At 39.8% G+C, this 22,135-nt stretch overlaps 1 protein-coding gene across 3 annotated transcripts in view; it reads left to right on the forward strand.

The window, feature by feature from the left end:
- The window catches only part of pan2 (poly(A) specific ribonuclease subunit PAN2), a 28,028-nt gene continuing 5,893 nt past the window's right edge, over positions 1–22,135 (forward strand). For all 3 annotated transcript variants that reach the window (XM_062053374.1, XM_062053375.1, XM_062053376.1), the window contains exons 1-22: positions 1–144; positions 3,694–4,008; positions 4,093–4,262; positions 6,939–7,059; positions 7,148–7,225; positions 7,307–7,577; positions 10,067–10,412; positions 11,816–11,912; positions 12,023–12,142; positions 12,220–12,339; positions 12,433–12,561; positions 12,644–12,843; positions 18,791–18,939; positions 19,030–19,136; positions 19,216–19,314; positions 19,455–19,543; positions 19,624–19,768; positions 19,846–19,986; positions 20,065–20,124; positions 20,192–20,282; positions 21,552–21,709; positions 21,822–21,965. In XM_062053374.1, coding sequence (XP_061909358.1) covers positions 3,718–4,008; positions 4,093–4,262; positions 6,939–7,059; positions 7,148–7,225; positions 7,307–7,577; positions 10,067–10,412; positions 11,816–11,912; positions 12,023–12,142; positions 12,220–12,339; positions 12,433–12,561; positions 12,644–12,843; positions 18,791–18,939; positions 19,030–19,136; positions 19,216–19,314; positions 19,455–19,543; positions 19,624–19,768; positions 19,846–19,986; positions 20,065–20,124; positions 20,192–20,282; positions 21,552–21,709; positions 21,822–21,965 — 3,126 coding nt within the window. In that variant the 5' untranslated portion in view covers positions 1–144; positions 3,694–3,717. The remainder of the gene's footprint in view (positions 145–3,693; positions 4,009–4,092; positions 4,263–6,938; positions 7,060–7,147; positions 7,226–7,306; positions 7,578–10,066; positions 10,413–11,815; positions 11,913–12,022; positions 12,143–12,219; positions 12,340–12,432; positions 12,562–12,643; positions 12,844–18,790; positions 18,940–19,029; positions 19,137–19,215; positions 19,315–19,454; positions 19,544–19,623; positions 19,769–19,845; positions 19,987–20,064; positions 20,125–20,191; positions 20,283–21,551; positions 21,710–21,821; positions 21,966–22,135) is intronic.

Below are 22,135 nucleotides of genomic sequence, written 5' to 3' on the forward strand. Positions count from 1 at the left end.
TTGTTTTTTTAACAAACAAATTTACCTCTCCAGTTTGTGTTCGTGAACGCACCGCCGTTGCTCCGGAAGTGTTTGGTGCAGCGTGTTGTTGTTGTTTGTTGTGGCTGCAATGAGCATGGGCGGCAAATTGAACTTCAAGCCCAGGTTGGCACAAACTTTGGATTTTTCATTCCATATGTTCTCGTTGGTTTTGATTCTAAACGAATGAGCATTTTATTGTTGCTAATGTACTAACTGTGATTGTGTGCAACTCAGTTGAGCTGTATCGCTCCTGCTAGCCGAAAGCTAACATTGATTTTTCAGATATCAGTTTTCAGTAATGGCGAAAGACCCCACGTAGTTGTACCCTGTATTTATGTTTCAATTGTGGGCTAGGGTGCTCCCTTATTTATATTTTAATGTGTTAGGTTTTCTTCGAGGGGGCGGGGGTTGGACGTATTATGTTAGCGCACAGTTAGCTAACATTTAGCCTGGGCAGTGGTTCCCTAAACGTATCTAACCAAGTACCACCTCAGAAGACACTTGGCTCTCCAAGTACCACCATAATGACCACCATCAACATATAGTAGCGTAGTAGGCCTACATATTCAATAAAAACAAGGCAGAGGTTATTTTTTAATAAGTATAACCCCAAAAGGGACAAGCGGTAGAAAATGGATGAATGGATGGATATTTAATATTTTGGCCACTAACATTACACACACTTTGAACCGTAAGAATGTGTTTGACTATTAAATTAAGTGATTATTTGGCGTACCACTGGTATGCGTACCACAGTTTGAGAATCATCGGCCTTGAGCAAGGCTATTAAACTAAATTGTTATATCTGTGTTGTCCCTGTGATGGGGTGGCGACTTGTCCAGGGTGTACCCAGCCTTCCGCCCGAATGCAGCTGAGATAGGCTTCAGCACCCCCAGCGACCCCAAAAGGCACAAGCGGTAGAAAATGGATGGATGTTCTAGAAAGAAATCTAAGGACCGGGGGCCCGGACTTCTATCTTCACTCTTCTTCTTATATTGAGAAAAAAATATCTGCTCTAGTGTCATTTGTTTTTTTGTCTATTTATTTTGTCAGAGTTACAAATATCAGACAAAAAAGCTCTAAAAAAATACTAGTGTCGACAGCAGTGTAGGTTAAAATGTCAATGCAAAGATCTGCCACTGTGTTCACAGTGGTCCAAGTTCCTCTATACCAGTGGTTCTCAAACTTTTTTCACCAAGTATCACCATAATGACTACCATCAACATACAGTGGCGTATTAGGCCTACATATTCAATAAAAACAAGGCAAGTATATTTAATATTTTGGCCACTAACATTACACACAGTTTCAACCTGTGTTTGAATATTGATTAAGTGTTTATTTGGCATACCACTGCAATGCGTACCACAGTTTGAGAATCACTGGCCTAGAGCAAGGCTATTAAACTAAATTGTTCTATCTGTGTTGGCCCTGTGATGAGGTGGCGACTTGTCCAGGGTGTACCCCGCCTTCCGCCCGAATACAGCTGAGATAGGCTTCAGCACCCCCCGCGACCCCGAAAGGGAGAAGCGGTAGAAAATGGATGGATAGATGGATGTTCTAGAAAGAAAGCTAAGGACCGGGGGCCCAGACTTCTATCTTCACTCTTCTTCTTATATTGAGAAAAAATTATCTGCTCTAGTGTCATTTGTTTTTTTGTCTATTTATTTTGTCAGAGTTACAAATATCAGACAAAAAAGCTCTAAAAAAATACTAGTGTCGACAGCAGTGTAGGTTGAAATGTCAATGCAAAGATCTGCCAACGTGTTTGCAGTGGTCCAAGTTCCTCTAAGTAAAGTTAAAATACCAATGATTGTATCATACACACACTAGGTGTGGTGAAATTTGTCCTCTGCATTTGACCCATCCCCTTGTTCACCCCCTGGGAGGTATGGGGAGCAGTGGGCAGCAGCAGTGGCCACACCCGGGAATCATTTTTGGTGATTTAACCCTTGATGCTGAGTGCCAAGCAGGGAGGTAATGGGTCCCATTTTTATAGTCTTTGGTATGACTCGGCCGGGGTTTGAACTCACAACCTACCGATCCCAGGGCGGACACTCTAACCACAAGGCCACTGAGTAGGTTTCTATACCAGAGGTTCTCAAACTTTTTTCACCAAGTACCACCTCAAAAAACACTTGGCTCTCAAAAGTGCCTCCGTAATGATCAACATTAAAATACAGTTGAAATATTCATTAAAATAAGGCAGAAGTTTTATTTAACAGGTATATTCAATGGTTTTAGCCACTGTAACATTACACACAGTTTGAACAATAACACTGTGTTTGAACATTTAATTACGTGATTGTTTGGCAAATCACTAAATGGAGCCCGCGTACCACTAATGGTATGCGTAACACAGATTGAGAATCACTGCTCTTTACAACAGGCACACTAGTATTTTTAAGAATTAGCTGGAAAAATGTTAGTCTCTCTCAAGTTTTATACTGTACTCGGTCCAGTCTAGTGTCATTCCCGAGCCGGATTTGGCCCACAGGCTGCCATATGAATAGCCCTGGCCTAAACCAAGCAAATAGTAGCACCTACAACTGGAGTGTCCAATCCAAGGACTGCATACTGAAACATTAATAGATGGGGCGTCTTGATTTTTTTCAATATTTTTTTTTTAAACCTAAAAATGTGATATATACAGACAAGGTGTTGCGTTCTTAGTACTGTGCTCTGAGTAATTATTAATATCGACATTACAGCATTTTCCTTTGACATGGAGCATTTTTTTCTCTATTTTCCCCATTGTTTGTGTTTTTTTGTTTAATTTTATTTCTACAATGTGCCGCAAACAGGCCACATTTTGGACACCCTTTCTTTACGGAAGTTATGATTTCATCTGTCCTTAAATTACAGGTGTTAAGCTCAAGGCCTGGGTGCCGCATCTGTCTCGAGACATCATTTTATGTGGCCTGTGAAAGCCTGGAAATAATGTGTGTCATTAAGATATTTGATCTTTTTTGATTAATGAATTTCTATTTTAGCACAAAATAAATATACATACAAATGCTGTTCTTAACACAGTATTATTTGATACAACAAGCTATTCCATTTTGTCATTGAAACCCTTTTCAAATGAAATTCTTCACGAGCTGAACTAAAATATCTGCTTATCACTTTCTGATTCCTAAGAAAGTTTTCTATCAGTTTGTTGGTAAATAATGATGATAATCAAATGAAGGGGCTATTGTGTAATAGTCAGTCCCTCCAGGATTTTGCAGCCTTTTTTTGTGATTGCTGTGGCCTAAAATGCTGGATTTCACGGCAGCATTTTCAAAAAGTTGCTGCAAAATCTCCCCCGTGGTGCAGGAAGACATTTGATTGGTTACAGTTGCATTGCGTTTGAGTGCTGCTGGGACAAATTCGATTGGCAAATGTGTCGATGACTGGCCAAAGTCAAGTAGAGAAATTGTGGGGATTGGGCAAAGTTCAGAGGCTGCGCAAAATTTGCGCGGATTGGTTTAATTTACATGAATTGGTATGATCGCAACATCGGGACATCATGGAGGGACCGATTAATATCAGGAAGTGGCCTTCTGAGGGCATCCGTAACTGCGAAGAGGCCATGACGAAAATGAGTTTGACACCCCTGCCTTAAATGGAACAACAGTCATCTTTACTAGTGTGGAGGCCATTTACCACAAACATTGCTTTTCACTGCAGGTTAATGTTAATGTAGCTGGACCCATGATGAACTATGATGGGCTGGACTCTGGGATGGGGGAGTACCCTCCCAGTCTCCATGGGACTCTGGATGCAGCAGGGATGGAGCCCTCCATGGATCCTCACATTAACCCCAACCTCCTGCAAGGTGTCGAGATTGATCCGGATGGTTTGGCTGTCACAGGTCCTGAGCCTGTGCATCTCATGGAGGGAATGTTTTCTGAGCTCCACAGTGTGGTCTCTGAAGTTGGCATCCCAGTCACAGCCACACATTTTGATCTGCAGGAAGAATTGCTTTGGATGGGAAACCATAGAGTGAGAGCAAACATTAACATGACCATACTGTGATTCCTTTTAAAAAAAACAACACATCTCTTGCCTTTTTCCTTTTGCTCACAGGGTCATGCCACTTCCTTCTTTGGACCTACGATGGGTCGCTATTCTTCTTTTCAAGTGCATGCAACTGATGACATCCGACAAATTCAAAATCTGGAAACAGGCGTGCTGTTCCTCTCTAAGTGCAACCTTAAGTGCTACACTCGTGGGGGCCTGGTCATGTTTGATTATCCGTAAGTATTTTATTGTTCTTATCTTTTTAAGTTTATTATTGCATGATACCTTTTTTCAATTAGGGCTGCAACTATTAATCAACAACGTGGGTTATTACCATTAATTGACAAAGATTTGTTATTGTCGACTGGTCACTTAATACATTTTTATTCATAGGCTGCCAGGAATGTTCATGATTACAGTTTTATTCGTTAAGGTATATAATTGCAGCTAAATAACCCTAACAGTACTGGATAAAATACGTTTTGCACTGAATGTCATGTTTACAGGACATTATGTACCGTATTTTTCAGAGTATAAGTCGCACCGGCTGAAAATGCATAATAAAGAAGGAAAAAAACATACATAAGTCGCACTGGAGTATAAGTCGCATTTTTTTTGGAAATTTATTTGATAAAACCCAACACCAAGAATATACATTTGAAAGGCAATTTAAAATAAATAAAGAATAGTGAACAACAGGCTGAATAAGTGTACGTTATATGACGCATAAATAACCAACTGAGAACGTGCCATGTATGTTAACATAACATATTATTGTAAGAGTCATTCAAATAACTATAACATATAGAACATGCTATACGTTTACCAAACAATCTGTCACTCCATCCATCCATCCATCCATCTTCTTCCGCTTATCAAAGGTCGGGTCGCGGGGGCAGCAGCCTAAGCAGGGAAACCCAGACTTCCCTCTCCCCAGCCACTTCGTCCAGCACTTCCCGGGGGATCCCGAGGCGTTCCCAGGCCAGCCGGGAGACATAGTCTTCCCAACGTGTCCTGGGTCTTCCCCGTGGCCTCCTACCGGTCGGATGTGCCCTAAACACCTCCCTAGAGAGGCGTTCGGGTGGCATCCTGACCAGATGCCCGAACCACCTCAACTGGCTCCTCTCGATGTGGAGGAGCAGCGGCTTTACTTTGAGCTCCCCCCGGATGGCAGAGCTTATCACCTTATCTCTAAGGGAGAGCCCCGCCACCCGGCGGAGGAAACTAATTTCGGCCGCTTGTACCCGTGATCTTGTCCTTTCTGTCATAACCCAAAGCTCATGACCATAGGTGAGGATGGGAACGTAGATCGACCGGTAAATTGAGAGCTTTGCCTTCCGGCTCAGCTCCTTCTTCACCACAACAAATCGATACAGCGTCTGCATTACTGAAGACGCTGCACCGATCCGCCTGTCGATCTCACGATCCACTCTTCCCTCACTCGTGAACAAGACTCCAAGGTACTTGAACTCCTCCACTTGGGGCAGGGTCTCCTCTGCAACCCGGAGATGGCACTCCACCCTTTTCCGGGCGAGAACCATGGACTCGGACTTGGAGGTGCTGATTCTCATCCCAGTCGCTTCACACTCAGCTGCGAACCGATCCAGCGAGAGCTGAAGATCCTGGCCAGATGAAGCCATCAGGACCACATCATCTGCAAAAAGCAGAGACCTAATCCTGCAGCCACCAAACCAGATCCCCTCAACGCCTTGACTGCGCCTAGAAATTCTGTCCATAAAAGTTATGAACAGAATCGGTGACAAAGGGCAGCCTTGGCGGAGTCCAACCCTCACTGGAAACGTGTCCGACTTACTGCTGGCAATGCGGACCAAACTCTGGCACTGATCATACAGGGAGCGGACTGCCACAATCAAACAGTCCGATACCCCATACTCTCTGAGCACTCCCCACAGGACTTCCCGAGGGACACGGTCGAATGCCTTCTCCAAGTCCACAAAACACATGTAGACTGGTTGGGCAAACTCCCATGCACCCTCAAGGACCGTGCCGAGAGTATAGAGCTGGTCCACAGTTCCACGACCAGGACGAAAACCACACTGTTCTTCCTGAATCCGAGGTTCGACTATCCGGCGTAGCCTCCTCTCCAGCACACCCGAATAGACCTTACCGGGAAGGCAGAGGAGTGTGATCCCACGATAGTTAGAACACACCCTCCGGTTCCCCTTCTTAAAGAGAGGAACCACCACCCCGGTCTGCCAATCCAGAGGTACCGCCCCCGATGTCCACGCGATGCTGCAGTCTTGTCAACCTAGACAGCCCCACAGCATCCAGAGCCTTAAGGAACTCCGGGCGGATCTCATCCACCCCCGGGGCCTTGCCACCAAGGAGCTTTTTAACTACCTCAGCAACCTCAGCCCCAGAAATAGGAGAGCCCACCACAGATTCCCCAGGCACTGCTTCCTCATAGGAAGACGTGTTGGTGGGATTGAGGAGGTCTTCGAAGTATTCCCTCCACCGATCCACAACATCCGCAGTCGAGGTCAACAGAACACCATCCTCTGTCATCTGTCACTCCTAATCGCTAAATCCGATGAAATCTTATACGTCTAGTCTCTTACGTGAATGAGCTAAATAAAATGATTTGATATTTCACGGTAATGTGTTAATAATTTCACACATACGTCGCTCCTCAGTATAAGTCGCACCCCCGGCCAAACTATGAAAAAAACTGCGACTTATAGTCCGAAAAATACGGTACTTAAAGTCTGTTGATTTATTTTTCATGGTTATATATTTTGTGGAATAAATTAAAACCTTTTGTTTCTCAGTAATGTGTTTTTTTAAATTTTTTTTACAATTCATTTGTATAGGCTCCTGCTTGCATGTGACTCTAATAATGGAAAAGCAATATGATAAATGTATGAATATTCATGACAATTCTCATATTGTAGGATGGATGAAGGAGCTGATATGCATAGCCTCCTAATGACTGACAACAATACCTTGATAATGGGTGGACTTCAGAACTACGTAGCCCAGGTTGACATAAATACAGTTCAGGAAACTCAAAAGGTGACACTCTTAATGACTGCAGCATCACATGACATAGTTGTCTCAATTGAATCATTTTGAACTCTTTGTATTTTTATGTACTTAAAAGTTTACTGTGGAGTTACCTGGAGTTGCAATTATGCGCCAAACCGGTCGGTTTTTTTTCTGCGGGCACACATCTGGCAAGGTAAGCACGCTCCAGTGAGATGTGAAATCATTTTTTTACTTTCAGATTGCAACACTCATGCTCTCCTTTTTTTCAAACCAGGTTACGCTTCGTGACTTGCGTACATTCAAGACAGAACACGAGTTTGACGCCTTCTCGGGCAGCCTCTCAGACTTTGACGTGCACGGAAACCTCCTGGCTGCGTGTGGCTTCTCCAGCCGCGGACTGAACGGGTTGGCTTGTGACCGTTTTCTCATGGTGTACGACCTCCGCATGATGCGAGCCGTCACCCCACTTCAAGTGCATGTGGACCCTCTCTTTTTGCGTTTTATTCCTACTTACACGTCACGCTTGGCCATCATCTCACAGACAGGTACAGCAGATAGACAACTTTTGTTACTGTGACTTGTGTTTGACACACACATTTATTTAAAATCTATATTATTTCTAGTTAGCATTTTATACCATTTACATTTACATGCATGTGAAGGTGTCAAGACAGTCATTTTTATAATCAGACTCACTGTCAATAACGTCCAGTACAACAGTTGTATCACAAAACGTTGCCTTTACTTAAGCTATTTTTCAAGATAATAACGTTCAGTATTTATTTAAAATATGTTTATTTCTTGTAGGACAGTCAAACTATTTATTTTTGAAATCAGATAAATTGTGATTGATCATGATTAATCACAGTGAACTACTTACTTGCATAATTTAAATTTAAAGTCTCCTCATGCATCTTTGCACTGGCGTATAAATTAATCATTGACCATACAGTATAACAACCATTGGCAGTTATTGTGGTCATAATACATTGTCTGATTAGTCTGCATTCATACATGTTTAATGCGGTACATTTTTTTGATTAATCACATGCGTTAGATAGATAAATAGATAGTACTTTATTGATTCCTTCAGGAGAGTTCCCTCAGGAAAATAAAAATTCCAGCAGCAGTAGTGTACAGAATTGAGATATAATTTAAAAAGTGAATAATAAATAATGGGGGTATATGTTATTGTTTTGCATCCCCTGTCATCCTAGTACCCCCCTCCCCCCAGAGATGAGTTGTACAGTCTGATGGCGTGTGGGACAAAATAGTTTTTGAGTCTATTAGTCCTGCACTTGGGATGAAGCAGTCTAGCACTGAACAGGCTCCTCTGGCTACTGATAACGGTGTGCAGAGGGTGCGGTATGCAGAGGGTGACTGGCATCATCCATGATGCTCACTAGTTTTTCCACAGTCCTCTTTCTGCCACTGTCACCAGTGAGTCCAGTTTTATTCCGATAGTTTAGTTTTATTCCGAATTTATTCCATTAACACGTAACATTTTTTTTTTCTTTTTAAACATTTGTAAATTGAATTTTTTTGTCACACACAAAGTTAACAGAAATACAATACAAATCAAATGTTCTTTTTTTCTACGCTCAAAAAAAAAAAAAAGCTAACAAAGTAGTGAATGCCACCAGATTATTTTTGGATTTACTGAGAGAAGTTGACAGAGTTGCAAAAGTCATGTGTAAGTAGACAGCCTACATACGAGGATCTAACACACACTTACGCGGATCTGAATACACACACTCGGATTGATATACAGACACACAAATAAGTACACACTCATGCGAATTGGATTACACACACACAGATTGCGTAACACGTTTGCAAATAATTTGGCGACAATAATACTTCCATAGGCTACTCCGAATAGTCCACTTAAAGAATTCGGTTCAATCCTTTTGCCAATTATCAAAGACAAAGTATTTAAATCTGGAAACCTTAGATGTATGTTACGAACAAAACTGCGGATCTGTAGTTACCTAAAAAAGTGTTGATTAGGTTAAAATGTATTACATTTATTCAAATGTATCACAAAGTTGCTGGAAAGAGGCAAAAGTGTTTTCAATGTATACATCTTTAATGTTGTTGATCCCCAGACATTATCAACAAGAGAGTGAGGAAAAGCATCATTAGAAGTGATGGGTGCAAGACTAGAAATAGTTTCAAGCCAAAATAGCGGTTAAACTGAACCCAGATCCTAAATGAAGTTTTTACGATTGGATTTTTCGTAATAGCGAATGTTAATGAGTAAATAGGAGAGTAAACCAGAGCCTTAAGAGATACTGCTTTGGACGAGTTTGCCTCCATAACCAGCCATAACAAAGGAGAATCAAATGCTTCATATTGCAGCCAATATTTAAGAATTCTAATGTTAGCGGCCCAGTAGTAAAACCTAAAGTTTGGTAGCGCTAATCCTCACAATGATTTAGGTCTTTGCAAATATTGCTTAAAATCTGACTAATTTACAGAAGAAGGCCTGAATCGGATTGAATCTGCGGAATATAATGGGATGTTGATATCAGGCGTAGTTGATGAGCTGATAGTTTAACGCGTTAAATTTGACAGCCCTAGTTTATTGTTGTTGTAGTGTAGAAATACACTGCATTAATAGTGGGAAGTGTTTAATATTTAGTCCCTCTCATGCAGATTAAGGAAACCAAACTGTTCGTATATGTATAAATATATTTAAAATAATATATTTAGAATGTCTTATTATGATGCAGAACAGATCACACTATTTCAACCTACAATTGTACAATTATTTAACATTCAATTTAAAACTATATTTTTAAAAGCAAATTCGGGGTTCTTTGGCTGTGATTAGTTTGTTCAGGTGTTCTGTAGCCAGTGAGTATACAGTATGTATGTGTTTTGTTATTAAGAAAGCGGTTTACATCTTCCAAAATGACTTGGGGAGATTTATTAGTCAAAAGGATAGAATAAATGGCACTGCACTGCTAAGACTTCATACCAGAAAATGTACAGTTTGAAGTGAAATATATGCCTTGTGTGTCCCTTTTAGGTCAGTGTCAATTTTGTGAGCCCACTGGGCTTGCCAACTTGGCGGACATTTTTCACGTGAACACCGTGGGCCAGTTGCTAATGAGTTTTGACGTATCGTCCAGTAAACAAGCTTTATCCTTTGGGGACTCTGGGGGCTGTGTTCACTTGTGGTCGGACGCTCCAGAGGTTTCATACAATGACTACTCTCGAGAGACAGAGTTTGCTTTGCCGTGCCTTGTGGATTCGCTTCCTCAGCTGGACTGGAACCACGACCTACTGCCGCTTTCTCTCATTCCGATGCCACTAACCAGCACGGAGCCATTGCTGTCAGACTGGCCCGCAGCGCAGGCAACACCCAGCCCCAGGTAACACAACCTTTCAGTTCTCGCTGTACAGGCGTTTACTTTGAGTCATCTGCTCCCTGGAATATTTACCAACTCACCAAATCTGCATGAAAGCCACCCCGATCGGCAACTTCTATTTTGGCTTCTGTTAAAGATGAAGCTGGGGAAGTCAGAGTGGGTGGATACAGTCGCACTCTATCCATAACGGAGGTGTATGATGTCACTACTCACTGCAAAGTAATGTCATGCATAACTCTTACTATGTGGAAGTTCAGTCAGAACTCTTATCTGAATTTGTGGTTAGACAGCCATGAGTATTTTATTGAGTCATATCATTGAAAAATTACACGCCCCCAGCAATTGAATCATCCACAGTGAATAACCGTTGATTTAATCTGTGATTTTAAACCAACACCTACAACAAATGTATGTCTATTGGGCGACTGTTTTGTCTCCATGAAATACGAATCACTAAGTAGATTACGTTGAAAGTGTTTGTTTCATTACACACATGTATTTTATCTTCAAAATTTTCAGGCAAAAAGTCTGGAGACTACTGGTTTTTAAAGGTAGGGGAATTTGAAGTAGTCAATCAGGGGTGCTGGAAAAAAATATTCACATCTGAATGGTGATTCTTCTGTATAATGATTCTAAAAGGATTCAATCAATGTATTCAAAATGTTGAAGAATTGATTTTTTTAAAAATATGTTTTTTTTAGTCCATCTCCGCACTTACTCGCTGCGCGTATACACCAGCAGCCAATAAGATATTTTGTATCCTGTTACCTATTATTGGAAATGTTTACGGTTATTATAATTCTTATACCAAAAATATTATATTCGTGTTGAATCGATTCTAAATCGAATTGTCACCCCAATAATCAAAATCAAATTGAATCCTGAGTTATTGTAAGATTCACATCTCTATAGTTAAATCCTTGCTCTGTGTACTACTACTAACACAAATATGTACGTAAACAGTAATATAAAATAATCAGTCACCTATTGCAGTCTGTCAGCCTCAAACTGTTCTGGAACTCCGCTAAAGGTGTTTCTGTCAAAGCTAGTATATAATTATCCTATTTAAAAACATTTATTCAGTCACATTAATATCGATATCTTTTGAACAATTTCCCTTGTGGATCATTAAAGTTTGTCTAAGTCTTTTTAATATTACAGCATATGCCTCGTTTATTATATTCAGTTTTATTGTAATAATCTAAAGACTTTTGTTTTTTGTGGGAAGGTGAGCATAGCAAAGTGAGGTAATTTTTGGATGATTAACCATTGAAAAAATCTATTATAAGCTGAGGTCAAAGTTCAGATGGCTAGGTGCTCTATTTCAAAACTTTGTATTGATGTCAAATAGTGACTGTTTTAAGAAAATCGATGTTTAGGTTTTTAGTGTTTTGTATGACTTACAGACGAGCTCCCCCTGTGGATCCAGAAATTCTGCGCACAATGAAGACTGTTGGATTCATTGGTTACGCAGCAAACCCTCGTGCTCGTCCCCGTAACCAGGCACGTTTTATATCATGCATATTTTATTCTGCTGTGGACAAGTTCATATTTTTATAGTGTTTACTCGTCAATGCCAACTTATCTAAATCCATTTCAAAACCTTTGTTCAGGTGCCCTACAAAATAAAAGACGTGGAGCAAGACTACGACAGTTACAATCAGGTTCCGGAGTCGCCAATCGGGCGCGATGAGGAACCACACCTCTACATGGTGCCAAAAAAATACAGAAAGGTTAACCTTTTTTATTTCGTCAATTGGGAAATTGTTTAAAACTAACACATGATAGTGACATCTTTGTGGCCTTGTAGGTGACAATTAAATACTCCAAATTGGGACTAGAGGACTTTGACTTCAAACATTACAACAAAACCTTGTTTGCCGGCCTGGAGCCACACATTCCAAATGCGTACTGTAACTGCATGATCCAGGTGAGCTACTTCTTGTGTCTTACATACATAAACATAGATATGTTTTTTCCCTGTTGATTCTAAATGTTTGCTGTTTTGTTTATGTGCTGGCAGGTTTTATATTTCTTGGAACCAGTTCGTTGTCTAGTGCAGAATCATTTGTGCCAGAAGGAGTTTTGTTTGGCTTGCGAGCTCGGCTTTCTCTTCCACATGCTAGATTTGTCCAGAGGAGATCCGTGTCAGGTAGATCCCTGTCAGTCAACCCTAAATTGCATCCACAATTGTCCGGTGTGACAGCAGCCGCTCCTATCTCCTCTCTTCAAAGGCCAGCAATTTCTTGCGGGCGTTTCGTACCATCCCTGAAGCGTCCGCGCTGGGCCTGATCCTCGCAGACTCCGACGAGCAAACGGGGAAGGCCAGACTCGGCCGCCTAATTCAAAGCTGGAACCGCTTTATCCTTACCCAGCTGCACCAGGAGACTCAGGAGCAGGAGGGTCCGCAGGCCTACAGGGGAGCCAGCAGCAGGTGATTGGCACAGTGGCAGATGTTGTGATAAATGCCAAAATAATGAATTTGTGCCATAACACTTCCATGGGCATGCTAACAAACAAACAAAATGTAATCTTCTTTGTAATAGGACTGCAACAATTAATCTGTTAGAAAAAAAGCTTCCATTTAAATTCTGTTGCTTTGGTTTATCGTTTAATGAGTATAACTAGGCCTGGGCGATATGGCCTGAAAATAAAATATCTTATTTTTTCACAAAACAATTAATTTACGATTTTTTTCCCCTACTTTTTAAGGAAACCAATGAATACAAATGACAGATAATTCAAAAGAAGTTATGCTTTTATTTGATCAAAAATTAGTCGTTTGAAATGACACTGCATTTTACTCTTAGCAAAATTCTAATTTGTATAATGTTGTTCTTTTTAGAGCAGTTCTAAATTGTACTTTTTATGTAATCATTTTCAAATAACTAAATTAAGAGCTTCTTCTGGGAGACAATACTTCTGCTTGAATGAAAATACTTCTGTTAACAAAAAATTTGCATTGCACATTGCATGCAAATAAATAATAATCTGCAACTTTGAGATTAATATAGTGCAAACGTAAAACTTCTGCCTTGAATAAAATAAGTCTAAGTAAAAAAGAAGCATTGCACATAATAAAGTAGAATAAATCAATAAAGGTACCAATAATTATTTAATAGTAAAAATCAATCAGCTCAATAAAGTGCAAACTTAAAACTTCTGTCTTGGATAAAATAATTCTGTTTATAAAAATGTAGTATTGTATATTGTATGCAAATAAATAAACTACAATACATCAATAAGGAGATTAATATTCATTTGATAGTAATAAAATAAACCAGCTCAATATAATTCAAACTTAAAACTTCTGTCTTGAATAAAATTATTCCGTAAATATAAATGTATTATTGTATATTGTATGCAAATAAATAAACAAGTCAAACATTGAGATGAGTAAATAGTTTTAGTGAGTGGATAAACGCAGGCTTTTCCATGAAGTATAACACTACTATGTTCCGAGGGACCACTAATCAATAAGACCGAGATTCCGGAGTGCATCCACCTCCACTCACAGAGATTATTGAAACAACATTAAAGACTGCTGAACAAGAAAACATGTAACTGAAAACTTCTGCAACGAAGACCATAAAAGCCTGGATTTGGAGAATGATATAGATTCAGATACAATTTTTTTCCCCAGATCGGTAACAATTGTTTTTATTATACAGATGATTGAACAGTATAGCATTTCCATAGCAGCAGCTTGTAACAACATGAAGCCCTTTTTAGAACAAGTCAACGAACCCTTCAAAGTGATCACTCTCACATAAACATGGATTGATGATAAAAAAAATAATAGATTTTGATCTGGAAGGATATGGACTAAATTACGTCAACAGAACCAACAAAAATTGAGGGTAGCGGTGTACATGATGAAGAACCTGAACTACAAAGTGGTAAAAAACATGTCATTTGCTATTGATAATATCTGAGAATGTTTAACCATTGAAATATGTCATGTAAAAAGCAAAAACATAATCAGTTGTATATATAGATTTCCAAAGTCAAGTTTTGAAACATTCGAGGACTGGATCAAGGCAAATTTTATTGACATTGGTCAAAGAGTAATTTTCTTTTATGTGGTGACTTTAATATTGACCTATTGAACCCTAATAAGCAAAAGTCAATTAGCTTATATCCTAAAATCACAAAACCAAGCAGAGTCACAGGACACTGTGCCACGCTTATTGATGGTATTTTTACCAATGATTTTGATAATAATACTACCAGTGGTCTACTTATAACCTACATCAGTGATCATTTGCCAGTTTTCACAATCTATGATGAAAACTACAAAAAGAGAAACATGGATGACAAAAAGACATGACTATGCACACAGAAGATTACGAATGCTTTAGAAAATAAGCAAGAAAAGCAAAATTGGGCCAATGTATACAGTGGAAACGATGGAGATAAAGCATATGGTCAATTTTAAAACACGTTCATGATGCTTTATGACAAACATTGTCAATGGAAACAACTAGATCATGGGTGTCAAACTCTGGCCCGCGGGCCAAATTTGGCCCGCCGTGTAATTTCACTTGGCCCTTGAGGCGATATCAAATCAACACTAAAGCTGGCCCGCTGATTATATATTGCGGCGGTGCCGCGGTAACACCACATTCACCGCTAATTCTAATACTTGCCAACCCTCCCGGGAGTCTTCCAAACTTCAGCGCCCCTCCCGAAAATCGTCACGTCTGCTTTTCAGCCAGACCAACGAGTGCTGGCCCAGTCACATAACATGTGCGGCTTCTGCACGCACACACAATTGAATGCAACGCATACTTCATCAACAGCGATACAGGTTACACTGAGGGTAGCCGAATAAAAAACTTTAACACTGTTAGAAATATACGCCACACTGTGAATCTACACCAAACAAGAATGACAAACACATTTCGGGAGAACATCCGCACCGTAACACAACAGAAGAAATACCCAGAACCCTTTGCAGCACTAACTCTTCCGGGACACTACAAAGTGTGTGTGTGTGCGTGTGTGTGTGTGTGTGTGTGTGTGGGGGGGGGGGGGGGGGGGTGTTGGTGGTAGCGGGTGTGTATTTTGTAGCGTCCCGGAAGAGTTAGTGCTGCAAAGGATTCTGGGTATTTCTTCTGTTGTGTTTATGTTGTGTTACGTGGCGGATGTTCTCCCGAAATGTGTTTGTCATACTTGTTTGGTGTGGATTCACAGTGTGGCGTATATTTCTAACAGTGTTAAAGTTTTTTATACTGGCACCCTCAGTGTAACCTGTATCGCTGTTGATGAAGTATGCGTTGCATTCACTCGTGCGTGCGTACAGATGCCGCACATATCTTGTGACTGGGTCTGAACGATGTTAGAATGGATGAAAAGCGGACGTGACGATAGCTCGTAGAGTATGTTAAGGGCAGTGCATTTAATGCACGCCCCCAAGACTGTGGACCGGGTGGACGAGAAATAATGACTGATGAACACCTTCGTTCACTAATGAAGGTTGCCTCAGCTCAAAGCCTGAGCCCCGACATTAATGAACTAGCATCCAAGAAAAGATGCCATGTATCTGGCTTGGGCACATCAGATTAGATCAGTGTGTTGCAAACTGAGAAGTTTAAAGTCCTGAATGGTTGATTTATTCATTGTTATTTTATTTTCAAATTTATTAGCCTGTGGAAAAAGTTAATGTTGATATTTACCTCAGAAGGCTGCAAATAGAAAAGAGGCATTACATTTTTATTTAAATTGTATTTGATATGCCATTGATATTTTTTAATTATTATTATTACTATTTGAAACTGGATTTTGCATGTCACTATAAAGTTATATAAGCCTTGCTTTTACAATATTCAATGCAAAACTTGTTTGGGTCCCTATTAAAAGGTTAATTTGTTCAACCTTGGCCCGCAGCTTTGTTCAGTTTTAAATTTTGGCCCACTCTGTATTTGAGTTTGACACCCCTGAACTAGATAGCAGAGAAAGAACAATCAACCGTGGATGACAAAAGGATTAAAAAATGCTTGCAATAAAAATAATACATTATATAGAAAATGTATAACACAAAGATCTACAGAGGCAGAAAATAAGTACAAAAAGTATAAGAACAAGCATACTACGAACATGTAGAAAAATAATATTACAGTCAATTATCAGACATTAACAGGAAGAATATGAGAGCAACATGGGGCATCCTTGATAGCATTATTAAAAATGGCACTAAGGGGGATTACCCTCAATACTTCTCATAAGGAAATGTAAATAATGACAATATGAAGGAAGTAGTCGAAAGCTTCAATAATTACTTTGTAAATATTTGACCAAAACTGGAGGAAAGGATCCCAGACCCAGTTTCAACTGAGGACTTGACACCATAAATTGAAATCCCAACTCAATGTTCCTCACTTACGTGACACAAGAATAAATACCGGTAGTTGAAATCATGAATAACTGCAAATCCAAGACCTTAATCGATTGTAATGGAATTGATATGGAAGCAATAAAAAAAGGTTATTGAAGAGATCTTAGGACCATTAATGTATTTCGGTAATCTATCATTTCAAACAGGCAAATTCCCAAACAAAATGAAAATACCCGTAGTTAAAATTGTACAGATTTATATGACTGGAGACAAACACCAATTTACAAATTATAGACATGTTTCTTTACCACCTCAATTTTCTAAAATTATTGAAAAACTGTTTAATAACAGACTGGACAAATTCATAAACAAATATAGAATACTTGCAGAGAACAAATATGGATACAGAGCTAATATTTCAACATCGATGGCTTTAATCAAAATAATGGAAGAGATTACCAATACAGTAGATGGTAAACCGTGTGCAGCGGCAGTGTTTAAGGCACTAACTAAAGCATTTAACACAATTAATCATAAAATTGTAATCAAAAAATTAGAACGGTATGGCATTAGATGGTTGGTCATGAACTGGGTAAGAAGCTACAACCAACAGAAAGCAATACGTGAAGCTAGGCGAATACACGTCTACCATGCTAAATATGTCCTGTGACGTACCACAGAGGATAAGTACTGGGACCATACTTTTGCACAATTTTTATATTAATTACATTTGTAGCTACAAAATACTTAAAGTTAGTATTATTTGCAAACAATACAGCAGTGTTTTGTTCAGAAGAGAACACACAGAAGCTAATACAAATAATAAAAGAAGAAATGAATCACTTAAAAAAGATGGTTTGACATAAACAGACTATCCTTAACCTCATGAAAAGTACAATAATACTATTCGGTAACAGTAGAATAGAAAGTCAAACACATACAAATAGACGGAGTACACATTGAATTAGTAAATAAAATCAAATTTTTGGGTGTAATAATTGCTGCTAAAATGAACTGGAAATCTCATATAAAAATATACAACATAAGGTGGTGAGAAATACATCAGTAATGAAAAAAGCTAAATATGTATTGGACAAAAAATCTCTTTATATTCTCTACTGCTCACTAGTGTTACCATATCTGAGTTATTGCGCTGAAGTATGGGAAAATAACTAAAAAAATACGCTTTAGTGACTATCCGTGTTACGAAAAAGGTCATTTAGAATAATACATAATTTTGGATATATAGAAAACGCAAACCCTTTATTTATTGATTAAAACATATTGAAATTCAACAATATAGGGAATTTGCAAACAGCCAAAATTATGCACAAAGCAAACAATAACCTGCTAGCAGAATGTACACAAATTATTTTCAACAAAAGAGGATAAATACAACCTCAGAGAAAAAATTAACTTAAAACATTTCTATGCACGTACAACACTTAAAACCTTCAGTATATCCATCCATCCATTTTCTACCTCTTGTCCCTTTTGGGGTAGCGGGGGGTGCTGGAGCCTATCTCAGTTGCATTCAGGCGGAAGGCGGGGTACACCCTGGACAAGTCGCCACCTCATCGCAACCTTCAGTATATCAGTATTTGGAATTAATTTATGGAATGGATTAAGTAAATAAATCAAACCATGTACTAATATGATCCAGTTTAAGAAACTGTTCTAACTCAAAAGGTGTTTACAAAGTACATAGAAGAAGAATCATGATGAATATTTTTAATTTATGGATACTCCTATTCATGTCACTATAGGAAATACAATTTACTTCACTATTTATTATTGATTTGCTTATTTTTAAATTTTATTATTTATGGAGGATATTGTGAACAAATTGAAAACAGGAAGTGAACAAATGTGTATGAAATGGAAAAGGGGTAGGGCCATAAGCCATACCTTAGTTATTCACAATAAAGTATTTTCAACAGGAATGTCCGATAATTAATCATGCTTAGGTTTTTGCAGTTTATGCAAACCATTTCATATAATCTTTTGCAGGGAAACAAAACATATCCACGTTTATATGTTTTAGCTCGCTGGGCTGCGCTGGTGAGTCCGCTATCGGGAAACTGTTTGGATGTGAGGTGGAGAACAGCAGCCTGTGTCGCTGTGGCAAGGAGACCATACGCTCCTCCCTCACTTTACTCTTCACCATGCACTATCCTGAGCAAAACTCTCAAGGCGAGTCCACGGTCTCACCTCCTTAAGCATCCAAACACCCTACAGACACAATCAAAGTGTTTGTTGACAAAGCATACTTTGATTCATCAGAAAAAATTATAAAAGAGTACGAGTTTGCTGAGATCCTGAAGAAGAGCATCTGTCTGGAGCAAAGCACACAGGCGTGGTGTGAAAACTGTGAGAAGTATCAGCCCACAGTGAGTTCCAGCAAGCATTCACTTCCACGCTGATGACCCCATTTAAAGGGACCACTCTTGTCCTTGTGCGTCTCGTTAGGTGCAGACACGCAACATTCGATGTCTCCCCGATGTTTTGGTCATAAACTGCGAAGTGAACAGTACTAAGGAGGCAGAATTCTGGAAGGTTCAGGCAGAGGTGACAAGAATCATTTTTTTGCATTGTGAAATGTGTTAATATGGAGTTTGTCATTCAAGCCATCTAAACCACCAGATATTCAAAACGCATTTCCGTGGCGCTAAATATAACATGAAATGTGGTTGTCCTTCTTTCCACAGTACGCTTTCACCAAAGCCACACAGAAAGAGAAATCTGAGCCGGCAAAACCTAAAGAGCCTCCACCCATGCCCACTGAGTGGTGCTTGGAGTAAGACACTCCTGCTCTCAGTATCATTTGCTTCATGGGTGGTTGAACCTTTAACCTGACTACTGTTCTACCTTGTGCAGCCGCGAGGAGATGTGCAACATGGAGGGCTTCACCTTCAACACTCGCTTGGAGGACCTAAGGCACATCTGGATCCCTCTCACATTAAAGATGTCCATCAGCAAAAATCAGGGATTGGAGATCAGCAGCTGGCCTGAAGGAGAGGAAGTAAAGGAGGATACTTTCCTGATAAAATAAGAATAGTCTCTATTTGGGGTTCTCACTGAGTTGTTACTTTGACTAAGATGAGTGCTGCTGAGGAGGAGATGGAGGGAGCCGCCCTCTACGACCTGGTGGTCACCGTGCCACACATCCTTGATGCTCGCGCAGGTGGAAACCTGGTGGCGCACATCAAAGTGGGAGAGACGTATCACCAGAGAAAAGAGGTCAGTGAAGCCCAGGGAAGACGGAAAATCCATTTTCCCTTCTGTGTTGGAGTAACCACTTCAGAATTTTTGTTTTAGGGAGTCACACACCAGCAGTGGTATCTTTTCAACGATTTCCTCATCGAGCCCATCGACAAGGTAAATCATTTCCTTGTTAGTTTCTTACTTTAGAGATTGATTGTAATGTACAGGTGTTTCATCACAGACTGAAGCTGCACAGTTTGACATGAGCTGGAAAGTGCCCGCTATCCTGTACTACGCCAAGAGGAACTGCCACTCCAAATACGACCTTCGCAGTAAGTTTCACTTCATGGGCCATTCCACTGAATTACTGCTAAAAATGAGAAAAAAAAGATAAGCCCCTAGTATTCTATTTTGCGTCCTTTTCTACTGATGTGTTCCTCGAAACGCTTCAGGGAATGCTGAAAGAGCATGAGGCTACAGTGTCTATGAAAGAGGAGATGGAAGAGCAGGGAAGTCTGGAAATGGCGATTCTTTTTTATTTATTTTCTGCTCAGAATGTTAACTACATCAGTTATGAAGAAAGCATGGACCAGCACGTCAAAAACATGCAATTGAGTATTAAGTGATCAATATAACAATTTTATATGACTTGATTCAAACTATCTATACGGGGAAATGGGCTCCAGTTCTGTAGATGACGTCATACCAAGAGGGGGCGGCATATCGAGTCTGGCAATGGAAAGGGGGCGTTCCAAGTACATTTAGTTATCTACCTATCCATCCATTCATTTTGTATCGCTTGTCCCTTTTGGGGTCGCGGGGGGTGCTGGAGCCTATCTTAGCTGCCAATTACTCCACATCGAATTGATATTGTGGGAAATGAGTGCTCTATTCATTTTCAGGAAAAAAATTACATAAGAAGGACTTGTTAGGGACATTTTTGTCATCTGTAAGCACAATACAGTGATTCAAATATTTTGAAAATAAAGAAATAATAATAACTAAGGTAATAGGACTAAGCTGAGATTTTAACACCCTAGTCATAGTTTAAATATTGAATATACAGAAAAATAAATTAATTAATTCAATTTTGGCTTTTCATGGCCAGTGGAAGAACTGAATGATGCAACTTCCTGTGGACCATGTGATTTGTGGAATATTCTACATTTTTCAGAGGATGTAATAATAAGTAAGGGTAACAGGACTGAGTGCAAAGCCAAATGTGAATTTTAAGTACATTGTTTGTTTTTTTTTTTAAATAGTAAAACTAATTCAAGGTATAGTTAGCATAAGGAGTAACACAATTGCATAAAATATTTCACATTTCTGACAGATTTTAAATTATTATATTTCATGGTTACGTCAAATTTGAGTAAAGTTGAACAGACAATGTTTAAATTGTTTTGATTAATTTTGCAATTAATTAATTATGTGCAGAAAACTTCGCTCAATTTAAAAACATTTTACAGTTATGTTCATCCTGCATACTGTATATGCATTTTATTTCCAGGAGAGGCAAATGTCAACAATTCAGTGAAATGTCCCTGATGTATAAAACATGCAGAGTGTTCATTGAGTGTCTGACCTTGCTGTATCTTCAGTTAAAAACCCCATTGATGCAAGCGTGCTGTTGACGGAGGCCTCACTGGCTCGGAAACAGAGAAAGAGTCACGCCACTTTTATCCCCCTTATGGTTAGCGAGATGCCGCAGGCTGGCGACTTGGTGGGGCTGGATGCAGAGTTTGTGACTCTCAACCAGGTCAGTGTGTGTGCGTGTGCGTGCATGCGTGCCCTCAGCACAAGTAAAACCGCAGAAGAAAATAATTCCGAAATTTTGAAAAGCTTGATTTTGACCATGTGTGTGCTCACAGGAAGAGGCAGAGCTGCGCAGCGACGGCACCAAGTCCACCATCAAACCCAGTCAAATGTCAGTCGCCAGGATCACCTGTGTGCGGGGTCAGGGGCCCAATGAGGGGGTGCCTTTCATTGACGACTACATCTCCACTCAGGAGCAGGTGATGTTGACACACTGAACACTGCAACTAGGGATGTTTGGATCAGGGTTCCATGCTGCCGATACTAATAACGATACATGCATTAACTGTACATCCATCCATCCATTTTCTACCGCTTGTCCCTTTTTGGGGTCGCGGGGGGTGCTGGAGCCTATCTCAGCTGCATTCGG

The sequence above is a fragment of the Entelurus aequoreus genome, linkage group LG07 (assembly GCF_033978785.1).
Source record: "Entelurus aequoreus isolate RoL-2023_Sb linkage group LG07, RoL_Eaeq_v1.1, whole genome shotgun sequence".
In the NCBI taxonomy this organism is placed as follows: Eukaryota; Metazoa; Chordata; class Actinopteri; order Syngnathiformes; family Syngnathidae; genus Entelurus; species Entelurus aequoreus.